General features: G+C 58.2%; 1 protein-coding gene across 1 annotated transcript in view; it reads left to right on the top strand.

The window, feature by feature from the left end:
* Window positions 1–15,263, top strand: part of INSYN1 (inhibitory synaptic factor 1) — a 66,556-nt gene extending 51,293 nt beyond the window's left edge. The window contains exon 3 of the mRNA XM_067543221.1: window positions 14,567–15,263. Within this exon, the coding sequence (XP_067399322.1) occupies window positions 14,567–15,262 (696 nt within the window). The 3' untranslated portion in view covers window position 15,263. The remainder of the gene's footprint in view (window positions 1–14,566) is intronic.
* The last annotated feature ends 1,789 nt before the right edge of the window (window positions 15,264–17,052 follow it).

The raw sequence follows: 17,052 nt of genomic DNA, 5'->3' as shown, positions 1-17,052 counted from the left end.
ACACATGATTGATCCTAATGTTAGAAGACTTGGGGCATCCTTTACATCCCCGGTACTGAGATACAAACCCCAGCTGGAGAGAGAGTGTGTGTATGTCTCCACCCATCCCACATTATCCCAGTCTGTCTTCGTCCCCTCTAGTGTCTGGACCACGTCACAAGTTTATGAATCTGTTACCACAGCAGAAGCCTTGGTCTTTTGGCTGAAGCAGTAGAGCTGGTTCTTCTAATCCAGAGGGCTTGAATTCAGTCCCTGCAGATGGCCAAGCCCCCGGCAGCATCGTGTGGAGGCATCTCTATCCAATGAGCATGTGTAGAGCTATAAACATGTCATAAATTACATTAATGCAGTTTTAAGGTTGCACATTTGCCCATGGAAAATCAGTCTAGCGGCAGTCTACAATGCTTCCTAGTGCGTTTTAGAGCACTTCGTCTCCTGCCATCTCCTCCCCCTGCTGTCTTGAGGCCCCTATTTATTACTTAGGTGTAAATTGAGGGAAACAGGCGGTGCTGTGATTGGGACAGACCCGTTTTAACAACTTTTGCCTAGCAGAGCTGTCTGATTGTGAACATGTGCGAATAACGTCACCCAGGGGGATTTCATAACCTTCCATATTATGTTGCTGCACACACTTCACCATGTTACTATTGACCAGGGAGTGATTAGTTAGCAGCTGATACCTCACGATGATTGTTACACTGGTGTGTCGGGTGTAACACAGGGCTGCTTTCAGTCACAGATCTAACTGGCGCCTGGCCCCCAGGGCTATGGCAGGGGTTCCCCAGGAGATGTGGGTGGGATGGGAAGGGAGATTTCCCTAGGGCACAGAGAGCAGGGGAAGGTTGGCGTGGTAGCTGGTAGCAGAGGACAGTTATATTTATGCTGGAGAGGCCCCATGCTGAATACAGCAGCAGCAGGGTGCAGGGGTTTGAGAAAGGGACTGAGCTTCTCGGTCCTGCTTCTTCCACTGATTCGCTGTCACGTGGGCGTGGCACAGGACTCCTGTGTGCTGCAAGCGCCTCCCCTGTAAAAGGAGTGGCGCCAGCATCTTGCGGTGTGGGGGGTTAATTAAGGAGTGTTTGTGGAGGTCCTGGGACCCAGGTGTTCCATCAGACGGCGGCTGTTTGGAAAGCACCCTCAGATCCTCTGCTGGGAGGGGCTGTCAAAGTCCAGGATCTTGTTACCACCACTCACTTTCTGGGGTGGAAAAAGATCTGGCGGGGAACACACAACTCAGCATCAGCTCTGCACTTACCTGGTGTGCCTGTCTCCAGGGTCGAGCCCCCACGAAGGCGGGTGGCTGGGCTAGCTGGGCTGGTGCTGTGCCGTTCCGAATCTCATGACAGCAACAGGGAGAGAACACGGCTCTCCCAAGAGCCCCTGCCAGGAGTGCTGGAGAATCTCCATCAGCTGCTAGCACTACTAGTCTGGTGACACACAGCGGAGCAGTTCTGATGGCACCCAGCAGAGGGCAGCATGGCACACATTCGTCTTCCTTCCCTTGAACTGCATGAAGGCTGACTGATCCGGGAGATTTAGGCACAAAATCCAGCTCTTAACTCCCGACAAACCAGGAGGCTGCAGTGAGTTTCCCCTAGTGCCCCTTAGCTCCTGTCTGAGGGCTTCACCTAGCCCCAGACCCAGTGACCCTTCTCATCCGCCCACTCCCTTCTTATGCACCAGCTCATTCCCAGGCACCACGGAGACTCCTCTGCGTGCGCACGCGGATCTGAGCCACTCGAGTGCACAGCTCCCCCTCTGATGCACAGGAGCGCTCTGTGCAGGAAACACTTCCCGCCGGCCCTCTGCCAATTCCTGCCAGCGAGAGCGGGGAAGGAGGGGAGGAAATCCAACAACCCTGCCAAAAATACGCACTTAAAAATGCTGCTGATCTGAAACTTTGCTCTGTGCTCTGCCTCCCACCCAGGAGGCAGAGAGAGCTAGCGCCCACACACACACAGAGCTGTGCAGGAATAACGGGCAGGCGCCGCTGTCAATGAACCAAAGCCAGCGTGAAGGCGAAAACTCAGGCTGGAAACACCACCGGTGGGAGGAAGTGACTGAAATAGGGCACGCGCCCAGGGGACTCAACCGAGAGCAAGGCGCAGTGGTGCTAGGCATGGCACGTACACACAGGGTTTGCCCTGAGGGGCTGATGAACAAGGTGGGACTAGAACCCAGGTCTGCGGAGCCTCACGGCCTTTCCCAGAGCAGGCGGAGCTGCCGTCTGAGTTTCAGGAGAGGGACCCGGCTGGCGGCAGCACTCCCCTGCTGTCTGACATGCACAGGTGCTGCAGTCCGGGTAGCACAAGGGAGGTGGGGGTTAGCATTTGTGGGTTTCACTCCAGTATTGGGGTGAGGGGGAGTTGCAGCTCAGCAGGCCCCGGGAGCAAAGGCCTTGCTGCAGACACGCAGCGCGTCCTGGGCAGCGCCGCCTGCCTCCCTCGGCTCAGCCGGGCCTGGAGGGACCTTCCCGCAGCGCGAGAGGCGAGGGTAGGCCACGCCAGCCCTTGGTTTCTCTGGCAAGGGGCAGGTTGTGTCGAGCGGGTTGGCCTGAGACCAGCCACTGGGCACGTTTGGTCACAGACCGCTGTGGGTGGGAAGAGAGCTCAGCCAGTCCGACTGCTGCCCGAGGACCTGCTCCCCAGCCCAGCCGGGCGAGCGGGGCTTCTGCATCGACTGCCGTGGCCAGTGGGGAAGGGAAAGCCCCGTGTCCCATTAACGATGCCAAACATCCCCCACTGGGACCAAGCACCTGTGTCCACCTGCGTGGCCCCCCCGGGGAAGTCTCCGGACCGAGCTGTCGCCTTCAGTCTGGCTTTGCTTCATCGACAGCAGATCCTCCCCAGCCCGCAGGCTTGTAGGAACACGGGGGTCCCTGACGCGAGGGGATTTGGGGCGACACCAGCACCCTGCTGAGAGATGGCTGTGCTGGAATCGAGAACTCATCCTTGAGCTTACGGCACAGCTCTGGATCCTGCCTGGCAAACTTCTTGGGCTTCTGCCTTTCTCTTTGCTTCTTGTGAAACATCTCTCTGTCTATGACATTGCCTTGGGTAGCTGAGCCAGGCAGCTTAACTTCAGAGGCAGCAGAGCCAGGAAGGACCCTTGCTTTCTTCTCATCAACAACCCTTGGACTGTAGACGTCCAAAACGGAAAAGACCGTTTCACCCAACCCCTTCCCTTGGCCTGCACAGGACTCTTGCCTGCAGGACGCTCTCTAGGCCTTTGTCCCCTGTGCTTTTAAATGCCCCAAGCCACAGAGATGCCGCCTCTTGGCGCTGGAAGGCTCAGTCCCATTCCCAGCTCTCCCAGCCATCCCAGCGTTATGGTGAGATCAGCCACCTATTCTAGTCCATTCAGGTTCTTCAATCCCCTTCTCACCGTGGTGCCTGAGTGCCTTCCACAGGGCATTTGTCAGGTTTCCTTCTCTGGTTCTCCTCGAGGGAAAAAACTGGGCTGGGCGCTGTGCAAACAGGTGGTAAGACAGTCCCTGCCCCACGCAGCTGACAGGCTGACTAGACAGGGTGGGAGAAAGGAAGGATTGTTCTCCCCCCATGTTACTGATGGGGATCTAACTGAGAACCAAGAAGGTCAAATGACGTAGTCAAGGTTACTGGGAGACCCAGGTTTTCGCCTCCATGGCGGTGCGCGGCGTTCCCGAGACGGGGTCTGATCTCACTGCGAACCCGGCCTAAAACCCACCCAGTGCCCTCCAAACGGCTCTGCCATTGCACCCGTTCAACTGGGATCAGAGTCCAGCCCTGGGAACTTGCCATCTAGGTAAGACATGAAGGACCGGGCGAGATGTAGTGAGAGGTGAGCCCGGCTGGGGGGGAGCGGGGGAGGACCCGGGCGAGCACAGTAGAAGGCTGTGAGGTTGGCTGAATGGCTAACGTATAAACGGGTTGCAGGGGTGTTGGAACGGTATTTATAGTAGGGTTGCTGAAAGCAGAAACCAGGCAGGTGCTGGTTATTACTACTTCCAGCCACGGGGGGCTGCCGCACCCCCAGCACCCCTAGTTCCAGCACTCCTTTGCATTGGCTTCCCATAGTATCATAGGCTGAAACTCTCAACGCTGCCAAGTGGTCCGAACACCCAAGTCCCATTACTGTGTGGGAACAGGGTGTCCAAATCCCCTGGACCGCTGTGACAATCGCAACCTTCATTTATAAATTGTTATTTCGTTTCTCTTTGTATGTAGTTAGTTTTGCAGCTGGCCCTGGGGTCCAGGCACCTTTTATAGGGACGCGCAACTCCAGGTCTGAGGAAGTCTGATGAGAAACTGCTCAAAGCAGCCGTCACCTCTCCTGCCCCGCTAGCCACGGTGCCCGCCAATCATGCTCAGCTGGCAGCTTGGACCAGCTGCTCCTGCGAGGGAAGTAAAAAAAGCCCCTTGCTCCTGCTCCTTTGGCAGTGCCAGGCGTGGGCTCCCCGCAGCTCTGCCAGCGCACCTCCGCGCCGGCCTGACTTGCAGGATCGCCTACGGTTCCGCTTTGTGAGCAAGCAGCGTGGAGGGCAGTGGGAACAGAACCCCCTGCGTGCCCCTGGTCCAGGCGACGGGGTGGGGCCGTGCTCACAGATGTTGCGGTAAGGCAGAGCGCCTGCGCTCCAGCCTGTCTGAAAGCCCGGGCGGTATCTGACTGCCATTAATAGCTCTCTGAGCCAGTGCGCAGCCGGGCCGGTGGCTCAGGCCCGCCAGGAACGTTCTCTCGAATGTACTGCCAGCTCGCCTCTCTCCCCCTTGTGCTGGCGCAGGAAAGCGGGCCCCTCCCCACCTCCCACTCCCCTGCCCGAGCGCGCATTGGCAGCTCCATCAAGCTTTCATGCCAGCTTTCCAAGCCAAAGGCCCTGGTGCCAGAGCCTGATTCCAGCTTTAAATAGTGCCGGGAAAGGAGCAGCAGGCTGGATTGTAGCTCGGAGGGGGAGGGAGGTGAGGAAGAGCAGCAGGCGGGAGAGGAAGCGTTCTCGGGAACCGATCCCCTTTGCTAAGGTGACCTGATTGTCCTGTTGTATTTCCCACCATGCCCCTGAGCCGGAGTTGCCAACCGTCCGTAAATGTATGGAGCGTCATTAAAAAAATGTCCGGTTTTACCACTGGCCGTAAATCTGTAAAGAAATGACAATGCCTGTAACACCGGGTAGAAATAAACCATACGGAATTTGGACACTGATCGTCCTCGTTCAGATCATAAAACCGCACTGACCAGGCCTTTATCGACTTCCTGTTTTCTATTATTGCAGACGCCCAAAGAACCCGATTGATCAATTAACTGCAGCTAAAACAATTGCGTAATTCCAAATTCCTGTGTCTGGCATAGCACGAGCGAGTACACGCGCGTCTTGTTTATATTTGTAGTGAGGTCGGTAAAAAGTTACCGTGTCAGTAAAAAAAAAACCCAGTTCAGATCTTCATGTCAGTCAAAACTGAAATGCAGGGTTGGCATCCTGGCCTGAGCCAGCAGAATGTCTCCGCTCCCTCCCTCCTCCACCACCCTCTGCTGCGCATCTATTAATCGCCCTGCCCTGGGTGCCCCGGCCATAGGCCAAAGCTGGGTTTCCTGACCACGGGCAGCGTGATCTCATCCAACCCCAGAGGAATCAGCCGTATCGAGTAACCAGGCCAGGAGCGGGCGGGAGCGCGGACGTCCCCGACGTGGAAGGACATAAGCCGGCGTCACTTATTCAGCGTAACAGACGCTCTTTTGCCCTGAGCCCCGGCTGGCTGCAGCGGGCTCCGGAAGCGCTAGCCGGGCTCTCCCCACAGTGGTGCCGAAGAGGGCTCGCTGCCAGAAGGCTGCGGTCAGGTGGCGCCACCACCACTACTCCTGCCCTGCGGCCACGCGTGTGCTGCCCGGGAGCGGGGGTCCCCACGCTCTGGGCTCAATGGGTGGGCTGCCGAGCTGCATGCTGAGTGCATCCCGGGGCAGGGTGCGTCGGCTGCACCGGGGAGCCGAGGGCAGGTCTCCCCAGCGCCTTGCCCATGCCTGGCCAGCCCAGCTCCGGGGCAGAAGGGAAGCTGGGCCTTCCCTGACATCCGGCGTGGTTCTGGCCAGTGAGAGCGTGGGGTTGTTAGTCCTGCTTAGCGCAAAACAGGCATGGAGCCGGCTTTCCTCACCCGGCTCTGCCTGTGCCCCTCCAGCCGCACCTGCAGCCTCACCTTCTGCTGCTCCACCGCTGCACTCCTCCATCGGCCGGCCGGCGCAGTGGGGAAGACAGAGGGGCTGAGGGAAGCTAGGGGAAGGGCAGGAGGAAAGTGGGCAAGGAGGATCAGTCTCCATAGCCCATACATGGAAGGAAATGGGAGTCCTGGTTCCCGCCCCTCGGTCCCTGCCTTCTGCCCCATGGGCAGGGGTACCAGACATCGGGGTGTCCCGGGCATTGCCTCTTTCTGAGCCTGCTTTCTCTGCCCTGGCGGGGTTTCAAACCAGAGCCCAGCTCCCAGGTTTTGCAGAGAGCCCGGCTGGTTCCTTCCCTGCATCTGCAGCTGTTTGGTCCATTCCCCTGCAGGCCACAGCTGCTGGATCCTGCCCACCCCGGCCCCGGCTCCAGGCCTTGGGGAGAGGGGCAGTCCCACAGGGGGGTGCGGACTGACCCGAAACCGTGACAGGGCGTGACACTGCCCCCCCACCTCCAGTAGGTGCCCTGCCACAGGTACCCCCTCTGGTACCTCCCCACTATCCTCACACCCCCCAGCAGTGTCCTCTTTTGGGGAACCTGAACTATAGCAGCCCTGCCCTTGGGCCTGGGCATCGCAGCGTGTCTGGGGCTCCCCACCCCGCCTAAAGCTGTCCCTGGCGTCGATGGGCAGGTGGGGGGCAGGTCGGGCCTGCGGCAGGGGGCAGCTCGAAGCAGCAGTCGTGATCTAGAAGCTGGAACGCCAGCGGGGCCGGGTCTGGGCCATGGCCCTGCTTGGGTGACGCTGGCCCTGGCCCTGGGCGTGCTGCTCAGACACGGGCACTCCCTGTTTGAGAACGAACACCCTAAGCAGGCGCCAGGGCAGGTTACCAGCCCGGCACCAGAGCGACAGCCCCGCAGGCGTGCTTTGCCCTTGGCATCACAGCAGCGCCTCAGGCACGTGAGCTGCAGGAACTGCTTGTCACAGATCAGGGCACCCGCGCCCGTGTTTCCCTCCCAGCAGCCAGCAAGGGCCCCGCAGCCATCCCCTCCTGTGGGCGGAGACGGCGTCTCGCTCCCTGCGGAGCAGGGCTCTGCCAGCCTGCACAGTTCCACGCCAACACCGGGATCTGGCCAGCAACACAGCCTGCCTCGGCGGCCTCTGTCTGCACCGTCTCCTGTACCCAGCGTCATCGCCCACAGCAGTGAGGTACCACCCAGCCCTGGCTGAGCAAGCCCGTTTCGTCTCACGGTGAAAGCAGCGCAGAGGACGCACATTAAAAACAGCGCGCTGCTGAGCTTACCACAGGCTGGTCTGTGGGTACCAGTTCCTAGCAGCTGTTCGCTCAACGCACTTGCCCCCTGAGTCTGTGAATCCCTCCTTCGGCCAGCTCAGCCCATGCCCGTTAATGTCCAGGAACAAGTAATCAGCAGACAATGGATTTCTTCCCAGGGCGTAGCTTCAGATGGTTGGGTCTGGAGGTGGGCATCTGCATTCCCCTCCGCCCAAGCATTTCCTAGGAAAGCCACTTGCCTTCGTCTGCCCCAGAAGGTCCTTCTTGTCTGGCACACTGGTTACAATAGTTCTTTGACGCCCATCCCACGTCCCAGGGCTCCCATCGGTCACACCGCGCCCTTCGAGACGGGACAAGCAATCCCACAGTGAGACAGACAATGGACTCTACGGCTACTTCAACTTAGTGCCGTGAGATTTCATAAGAGCGGCCAGGCTGGGTCAGACCCATGGTCCATCCAGCCCAGTCTCCTGTCTTCCGACAGTGGCCAGTGCCAGTGCTTCAGAGGGAATGACCGGAACGGACAGTCACTGAGTGAACCATCCCCTGTCACCCACTCCCAGCGTCTGGCAAACAGAGGCTAGGGACACTTCAGAGCGTGGCTTTGTATCCCTGCCCATCCTGGCTAAGAGCCATTGCTGGCCCATGTGAACTTAGCTGTGAACTTACCTAGTTCTTTTTCGAACCCCGTTTTGGTCTTGGTCTTCACAACATCCTCTGGCAATGAGTTCCACAGGGTGACTGTGCGCTGTGTGAAGCAATACTTCGTTTTAAACATGCTGCGCATTCATTTCATTGGGTGACTCCTAGTTCGTATGTCATAAGAAGGAGTAAATAACACGTCCTCATTTACTTATCTCCCCAGCACGCTGCAGGAAATTGCCATATCTATCACACCGCTTCCTTCGCCAACCAGTATTGTCTAATAGAGCAGCCACTAGAGGAGGACAGGATGCGCGCTTTGCTAGTGTGTTACACCGGGAAAGAAAGAAAGCTTGATTGATCAGTTTCAGGCCTGTCTCGTTATGCCTCAGCCCGCAGTGATTTGAACACAGAAGTGCACCGGCTCTGTTCTGGCCAGAATGGGAACTAGGCCATTATGGGCTTTTATTTGTAATTTGTAAAAGGCTTGTTTTATTAATGCCTAAACAGCAGCTGCTGCACTGTGCTTCCTCGCTGCTCTGTATTAATCACACCATAAAAGCCTGACACTAAGAGGGCGTGTGGTGCGCTCATGGCATGTGCGTAGCCCTGCATTAGCACCAGTGAGATTTCCTTGGGGGGCGGGTTGAACCCAGGACCTCTGCCTCCTGAGCCACAGGGGCCAGCTCTGCTGAGGTGGGGGCAGCCCCAGCCCCACAGGTCTCTAGGGGGAGACAAAGAGCATAGCACCCACGAAATCTAGGGTGTTTAACTGTGTGAGGGCACCGTGCTATAATCCACAGTTAAAGCAAGAGTCCTAATGGCAGGTGAATGGATTGAATAGCTTTTGAAGCTTTGTAGTCCATGTATTTTTTATTTAAAAAAATGTTACAATGATTTTAAATGAAAACTATAAATGCCAGCAGCATTACAATGCCCTGCCTTGTCCGCTAGGGTCACCAAACCATTTCAGTGTTTAAGTGGGGTCACGCTGAGTAAAAGGTTGGGAACCCCTGGCCTAGAGGATGCCCAGGCATGTGGGCCTGGCGAGGAATGCAGGTGAGCGACAGCGCCAGATGCTGAGCTCAGGTCCATGGTGTAAATCGATGCCCTGACTACAGTGGAGGTCCTCTGGATTTACGCTGGTGTAACTGAGATCGGCGCCTGGCCCCTAAACCCAGCTTTGCCTGGCAGAGTGCAGGAGCAGGTAGCTCCACACAAGGAAGTGTCTCCTGCGCTGAAGGGGAGGTGCGCCGTGGCCCAGGTGGGGCCTGATCCTGCATCTGCCTGCACTCTAATCCCATTGCTTTACCTGTAGAAAAGCGCAAGAGGCCATTAAATTCACTTAACTCCTTTCACCTCTTCCCCCTTGCTGCTAGTTACAGTACTGGCTGGCAAGCCGGGACCCACTGAGCCGGGCTCTGGGGACACACACAGTACGGCCTTGGCCACAGGTTTCCCTGTGTAACCTCAGGTGTGACTGGCCAGTGATCTCGTTATGTCAGTACCCAGGTTATTCTCTGGATACACGTTTGGGGGGTAGCTTGTGCCACTTGGAAAAAGGTTTACGCTAAAGCGACTCACACCAGCCCCCTCTGTCGGGTAGAGCTGTGTAACTGTAGTGTATAACTCCACGGAGAGCTCTCTTGCCGGGCCACGCGGCCATGGTGACGGTCCTGTCCTGAAGAGCTTATCTCTGAATTAGCCAGGAGAGAGCAAGGGTCGGCGGGGACGTGATTTGCCCAAGGGCACGCAGCGGGGAGAGGCAGGACTAGAGCCCAGGACTCCTGCGGCCCACCCCTGGGCACTGGAGCAGCCTGTCTCTGTCAGCACGTGCCTGAAACAAAGCAGGCCGAGAGATCTTCTCCACAAGCTGATACAAACAACTGCGTCTCCAGCCAGGCCACCGCTGCTGGCTTGAACCCGCGCCGCGGTGGCCATATGGAGCCATCCAAGGGAGGCAGCCGAAGCCTGAGCTTTCGATTCCCTGCCATCTCCTGGCTCCCTTCCCCGGCTCAGCATCAGCTGCAGCCTCCCCTCCCCTCCAGATTTCGTTTCTGAACGGTCGGGCTGGGAGCTGGGCCAGCCGATTTGGCGCAGCCTTGCCCGCCCCATTCTGAGCGCCGGCTCCCCACGAGCTATCGTTTTGTCGAACAAAGAGCCATCGCGTCTCACGTGTCCCAGGGACAAAAGCCGCCCACAGCGGGCGGGCCTCATCAGCGCTCTCTCGGTGGGAACAGAGCGGTCCCTCCCGCACTGGAGGAGGCTGCGAGACAGGCAGGGTGGGGCGGGGAAGCCCATGGGCCAAAATGATCTCTCCTGTTCTCTATGCGTTCTCCTGCCCCACTTCTCTCCGCCGGACCGGCGTACCTTCCAGCTGTGCCTCTGCCTTCCCTGCTCCCCTTCCGCCTACCCTCTCCACGGGCTCGCTGCCGATAGCACGCCTGGGATGACTGGCGCCAAGGAAGTGGTCTGCAGCTGGCTCGGCTAACCCGTAGGAGACGCGGGCGTATCTCCCTCACACAGGCCCCGGATCCAAACAAGGGCAAAGACACGGGTGCGTCTGCTCCGGTCCTCAGGAGGGAAAGGGGGCAGCAGATTTTGGAACAAGCGTTGCCCACAGCGACAGAGCCCGAGACCTCTCCCTGCTCAGGAGCCAGCCCCAGGGGCCCCACTCCGCACTGCAGCTCCAAGGGCTACTTACGTTCCAGCAGGCCCCACTGTGCTAGGTGCTGTACAAATGCATAGTGAGAGACTGTTCCCATCCCAAAGAACTGCCAGGCTAAGGCAGACACAGCATGGGGGGACTGAGGCACAGAGCAGGGACCTTGCCCAGGGTCAGGCAGCAGCTCAGCGGCACAGCCAGGAGTAGCCCTGCGGTCTCCTGAGTGGCCTCCTAGCCCCAGACCACACTGTCTTCCCCTCGCTTTGGCTGGCTTGTCCTAGTCACTCCATTTCACCCAGCACTGCATCGGTTCTGCTCGCCTGCACAGCCTGTCCGTGCCGCCTGCGTCCATCCCTCCTTAGGCGCTGCATAGGCTGGCTTTGTTCTGCTGACCAGCCCAGCCACAGCAAACCGCCTCCCCGCTGCTGTTTCCTTCTGCCGCCCCCTCCCGCCCCGGTGCTTGTGGATCTGCTGAGAGAGTCACTTTCCACCCTGCATTCCCCAGAAGGTCTCCCCACAGGCCTGTGCAGGGAGGGGTTCTGCCTACCTGCCATTCAGCCGTGCGTGCCCCCCAGCTTCTCGCTATGCCTACTAAGTGCCCTCTGCCAGGCCTGGCTGTCTGCCGCCGTTCTCAGCCGATACTGTGGTCCTCACACAGGCACAAATCCCACCTTAGTCCATGAGGATTTTGCTTTGCGTAGGAACTGTAGGATCAACCCTGTGAGACGCCACTCTGCTTAGCCTCACTGGGGATGGAAGAGCGCTGGGTTGGGGTGGGGGAGCATAGCACCGCGAATGGAAAGAATTAGGTTGTACTCTTGGCGCTGCTGGAAAGGTCACTGCCCTGCTCTGTGCCTCAGTTTCCCCATCTGTTAAAGGGGGTTGGTGACCTTTGTCTGTCACTGGGATGTGATGAGTTAATGTCCGCAAAGCACTGTGAGAAAGGCACAGCATCCCATGGCTAGATTGCCCGAGCCCCAGGGCTGGCCCGCCAGCTGATCGATCATGCACTAAAGAAAGAGACGCCAGGAATTATCCAGAGTCTGGTCCTCAGGGCGGCAGGACTCCAGAGTACCTACTGATGTGCGGGCCCTGGACGCTGCATGCACAAGCGTCAGGCAGCGTAAGACACCCCTGCGGCCATGCGTGCGTTCAGCACACAGGCCAGGGGATGGACTGGGAGTGAATTCCTGCCCCCACCCGCAACAGGCTCTGGATCCAGCAGGCAGGAAAGGAGGAGCCTGGGCTGGATTTTGTTTTCAGTTGAAAACGTGCCCTTGTTTCGAAGGCGCAAAATCTTTGACAGCCTCTGGTGCCGGAGGAGCTGGGCTGAGTGTGCAGCTGTCCCATGCCGGGCTGGGTGAGGGTCTGGTAGTGAAACAGGGGCCGGCGCAACCCTCAAGCCCCTGCAGTGCCCTGAGTGCCCTATTAGTGCCCTGGCTGCAGAGCAGGTAGCTGCAGATCACGTGCAATGGGGCCGCAAAGCCGGAGCACGAAGGGGGGGAACCCAGGGGGAGCATGGAGCTGACACCTGCCGTGTAGCCACTGCAGAGATCTGGGTGCAAAGGCAAAGGGGGTGGAGGGGCGCAGCCTCACGCCCCAGGGCAGGAGGGGCAGGTGCGCTGCTGCTGCATTTGCAAGGCTGCTGCCCCCCCCTGCTCACCAGCAGGGCCTTGGTGGGGTTCACGCTCCTCTGAAAGCACCTGCTCTGTGGCGCTCTGCTGCACCCCGTGGCGGCTCCTCCTGCCAGCCGCACAGCAGCTGGGGCCACCTGGGAAGCCCCTCCGGAGGGGCTGTTCGGCCGCCCCCCCCCGTCCCAGGATGCTCACGGCAGGGGGCTGCAGTCCCAGCCCCTGGAGAAGCGTAGGGTGATGGTCAGCCTCCGCCAGGGCAGCGTTCTCTCTGTCCATCCCGGGGCGCACACAGCTGGCGTCGGAGGGGCTAGAACTGGCGTAGCCAGAACTGATTTTTGGCAGGGCTGTGGTGGGCACAACCTTATGTCACAAGCGACAGCGGCTGCTCTAAACACACAATGACGTGCTCAAAATCTGATCGGGCGGGGCTGCTTTCACGGTGGGTGGGCCATGACCCCCCGTCACTGCACCACTGCTTGAGCAGCTGCTAAACGTTTGCTCAGACTCGGCCCAAACCCACCTAGGCCACAGCCAGGCCGGCCCTGCCCCGTGCCCCAGCGTGCTGAGGGGCTTTCACACCCCTCCTGGCCTGAACCCGATCCCTCTAGCTGGCTTGGGGTCAGGTGCCCCTTCCTGGGGCTAAGAGCCGCTGTGCAGCTGGGATCGGGGTGAGGCAGACGCCCTGGCTCGTGTCCTGGCCAAATTCCTTGTGGGAGCTAAAGCGCTAAATCCCCGTCCTGCTCCAGGGCATCTCGTGTCCTGCACCTGGGCAGCCTGCGGCTCTGGCTAGCCAGGGCGTTTGGCACCCGTGCCGTCCTTCCATGCAGATGGCTCGCACTGGTGGTGCACTGGTTTAGCCTCTCCAGGGCAAAAGCCCTGGCATAGAAAGCCCGGGATGGTGGGGTCGTGGCCTCTGCACTCCACCCCAGAGGAGGCTGCAGTCTGGGGAGGTTTGGCATAAAAGACCCCCTCCAGGGGCAGAGCACCAGCTGGTGCAAATCAGGGTAGCTCCAGGTCTGACGTCAATGGAACACTGGTGATTTACACCAGCTGAGGATCTGGCCCCAGGGGGTGTAAATCTGCAACGTGTTTGGGTGCGTGCAAAAGGCAGGACTGACTTTCAGTCACTGGGGCCCACTTCAGAGCCCCCTGAGTGGGTTCTGCGTGCAGCCGTTTGGGGAGGAGGGAGCCCAGCCTGCCCTGTGGGGAGCGGCGCTGGGTTCCCCAGGCTCTGTTGCCGAGCATGGCGTCGGAGGCAGGGCAGCTTGCTACCCCCCCAGCCAGCCCGACGTGCTGCTTCTGGGCACACTGAGCTGAGCTTTGCTGAGCAGCAGAGCCAGCGGGGAGCAGCAGCCACTGACTGGCAGCAGCATCCCTTTGGCATGTGAACGGCCAGAAATACAACCAAAGCACAGCCAGACCTTGGCCAGGCCTGCGAATCGTCCTCAAGGACAGAGAGAGGGCGCAGGGCCTGGCCAGGCTTGGATCTGACCCTGGTGTAAATCAGGAGTCAGGAGAGTTACACACGGGTGGAAATGGGAGGTGGATTAGGCCCAGCGTGTGTAAATAGAGTGGCTCCAGGCACCGCCTTTGCTAGCCCACCCTCCAGCCGTGTGTCTTCTCATTTGTACTGGAGGCAGAAATGTTCACACCCACCGGTATAAATCCCCCCCCCCCCCCCGAGCCTAGGCAGTTGGAGTTTGCTGCTGAGAACCCCCTAGGAGCTCTGGGTCCCCAGCGTACGTGAAGATCTATAGCAAAAAGCCTATGTGGGTCTTCCAGTGTGCCATGCGCCTGATCTGCCGCTCTGACCCCCAGCCCCTGCCAGTCCGGTTAGTTCCTGACCTGGTTTGCCACCTTGGCTAAAAACTAGGCTGAGTCCCACTAATACTCATCTCACTTGTGGCCTCCAATCCAGCACAAAGCTAGTGCTGCGCTGGAGAGGAAATGCTAGTGTACCGCACACCTGCACGGTGTGACTCTGTCCCCCTCTAGCGGCTGGAAGACAGCGCAGTTTGAGTCTGCTGCTGGCTTTGAGATCAGAGTCTTTTCACTCAGGCCATGGAGTCTCTCGCTTTCAGATCCAGTGGTGACAGGCTCAGCCCCTGCTAGAGACGACCCACCTAGGGGTGTTGCATTATGTTAGGTGAGTGGGGAGAGGGGGCCGATCCCGCCAGCCCCCTGATTGCTCTCTCGCTCTGTCTTCCTGCAGGTGGTGAGCCAGATTGACAAGCTGACGTCGGATTTTGAGTTTGAGCTGGAGCCGGACGACTGGACCACGGCTACCGTGAGCAGCACGTCCAGCAGCGAGAAAGGGGGTGGCATCTTTGACCTCGGCCAGCTGGATTTCATGACCTCGGACATCCTCTCCGACAGCTGGGAGTTCTGCTCCTTCTTGGAGGTCTCCACCCCGTCGGACTCCGGGGACGGCCCGGAGCAGCAGCCGGCCCGCCAGCCGGACTACCGGCTGATGAACGGCGGGGTGCGGACCCCTAACGGACCCCGGGTGGAGACGCCCGACTCTTCCAGCGAGGAGGCCTTCAGCTCCGTCCCCAACCTCAAAGCCCAGCACCAGAGGACGCCGGGCATGAGGGAACGGGTCCGCTTCAGCGACAAGGTGCTCTACCACGCCCTGTGCTGCGACGACGACGACGACGCGCACAGCCAGGACGGTGCCGGCGGGCTGCCGCCCCCCGAGGACCTTCCGGAGGAGCCCAGCGAGGCGGGGCACAAGCCGCCGGCCGGGCCAGCCGCCAAGCCGACGCTGCAGGGGCAAGTGCCCCACCTCAGCGCCTCGCAGCAACGGAAACTGATGAGGAACAGCAGCACGCAGACTGTGTCGGACAAAAGCACCCAGACGGTGCTGCCCTACGTATCGGCCAAGCAGAAAATCAAAGGGAAAAACTAAGACGGGGGCGGGGGGAGGGAATGGGAGCCAGGGGGGCTGATCGGTGCAGGGGGAGGGGCAGAAATATATATATATATTTAAATAAAATCAATACTACTAATAAAAAGAAAACAAAAAGGTGGAAAACTAATAACAATAATGTCCAGCTACCTAACCATCATTTCTGAGGCTCAGGGAATTTTAAACTATTTACTGAACGAAAGAGTCAGATCGATAAACTGTAGGTAACAAGAGCAGTCGTAGCTCTGGGTATAGAAACCACCATCCCCTCTGACGCAGAGGGTGAGAGAGAGATTGGGGCAGCGTCGTGTCGTCCCCCCCGCAGTGCCCCCCGAGCATCTCCGTTCACTAACAAGGTCTGTGGGTTGCTGGCGTGGGGTCTCCCCCAGACAGGGCTCATGGGGAAACGGGGCTAGGAAGGCTGGTGGAGGGCAAGGGGGGAGTCCACGTGAACTAAGACTGAACGAGCATTGCGGGACAGGAAGTCAGGTCAACCCCTTGTGCTGCCGGGGTTGTAGCCTCCACCTCTCCCCTGAGCGTCCCACAGATGGGGCTGAGCCCTGGAATTCAGAGCAGCCTCTGGTTTCTGACCACGCCCCCATCCTCCTGCTGAAAGAATTCAGCCAATCAGAAACCTGCTTGTTCATTAAACTACAACGAATCTTTATATGCTCTGTTTTTATGAACAAGTTGGTTTCTGATTGGCTGAACCACCGCGTTCTCTAGGCCAATCAAAATGTTTTTCATCTTCAACCACAGCCAGCAAGCGACTCCTGTTCCGTCAGACAAATGCCAGGGGTGCTGGTTAGATTTTCCTAGTCGTTTGGGACAAAAGTCATTCTGGGGCCTGGGTACGGAGCGAGGGAGAGAGCAAAAAAGCACTGGAGAAATGGTTGCCAGAAGTTTCTGGAAGGGGTTTGACGCTTAGTGCTCGATGTGCCTCTCACACCGATTTTACACCAGTATAAGTCTGTTGACTTCCTTGGCGTTGGTCCTGATTTACACCCGGGGAATAAGAAAAGAATCAGGTCTTAATAATGTTCAAAACAAACCCCTTGGCATGGAGGCCTTGATTCAGGACACCATCTCTGAGCCGGAAATGACTGACATATAGGCTTCATTTTACACACGTGCTTAAGACCCATTGATTTCAACTGAGCCTTAAGCTGTGTTTAAAGTTAAGCACGTGCTTTTTTGACCCTAGCAGGGCCAGATTCTGTCCAGTTACACCAATCTAAATCTGGAGTAGCTCTGTAGCCTTTACCAGCATCACTCCAGATTTACACAGGAGGTAACTGACATCAGGATTTAGCTGCTGGGGCTTAATTTTCAAAAATAGGTGCCTCCGCCGCCCCTGGAACACATGCACAGCTGCCTGTTTGCACCCGCACTTGTCTGGGCTTTCTGTGTGTGTCCACCAAGCACAACTTAGCCCCTTAGTTTGTGACAATGTGGCCATCAGCAGCAAGAATTTGACCCCTTGTGGCATGTGAGCACGTTCCCAGGCTGGTGATGGACACATCAAATGAGCCAAGTGACCTGGGTGGTCCGTTCCCAGCCAAGATCCACAAGAAACAAAAATTGATTGTTCTTAACCTTTAGTCAGCCGCTCTTTTAATCCTCTCGGAAGTCTGGGCGCCTGAACAAATTTAGCCCCCAAACAGGAATCTTATTAAACCCAGCCTGTGTCCATGCTGATCCAGCAGAGAGACCACAAGATGCTGCACAGCAAAATAAAGCGTGGAAAATGCACTTTAAAGACAACAAGAAAAGCCGATGCGCACTGGTTT

The sequence above is a fragment of the Emydura macquarii genome, unplaced genomic scaffold (genome assembly GCF_026122565.2).
Source record: "Emydura macquarii macquarii isolate MOO-44397 ecotype Brisbane River unplaced genomic scaffold, CSIRO-AGI_Emac_v2 contig_799, whole genome shotgun sequence".
NCBI classification, from domain to species: Eukaryota; Metazoa; Chordata; order Testudines; family Chelidae; genus Emydura; species Emydura macquarii.
The sequence above is the reverse complement of the archived record's forward strand: the minus strand, read 5'-3'. Positions and strand labels throughout refer to the sequence as shown.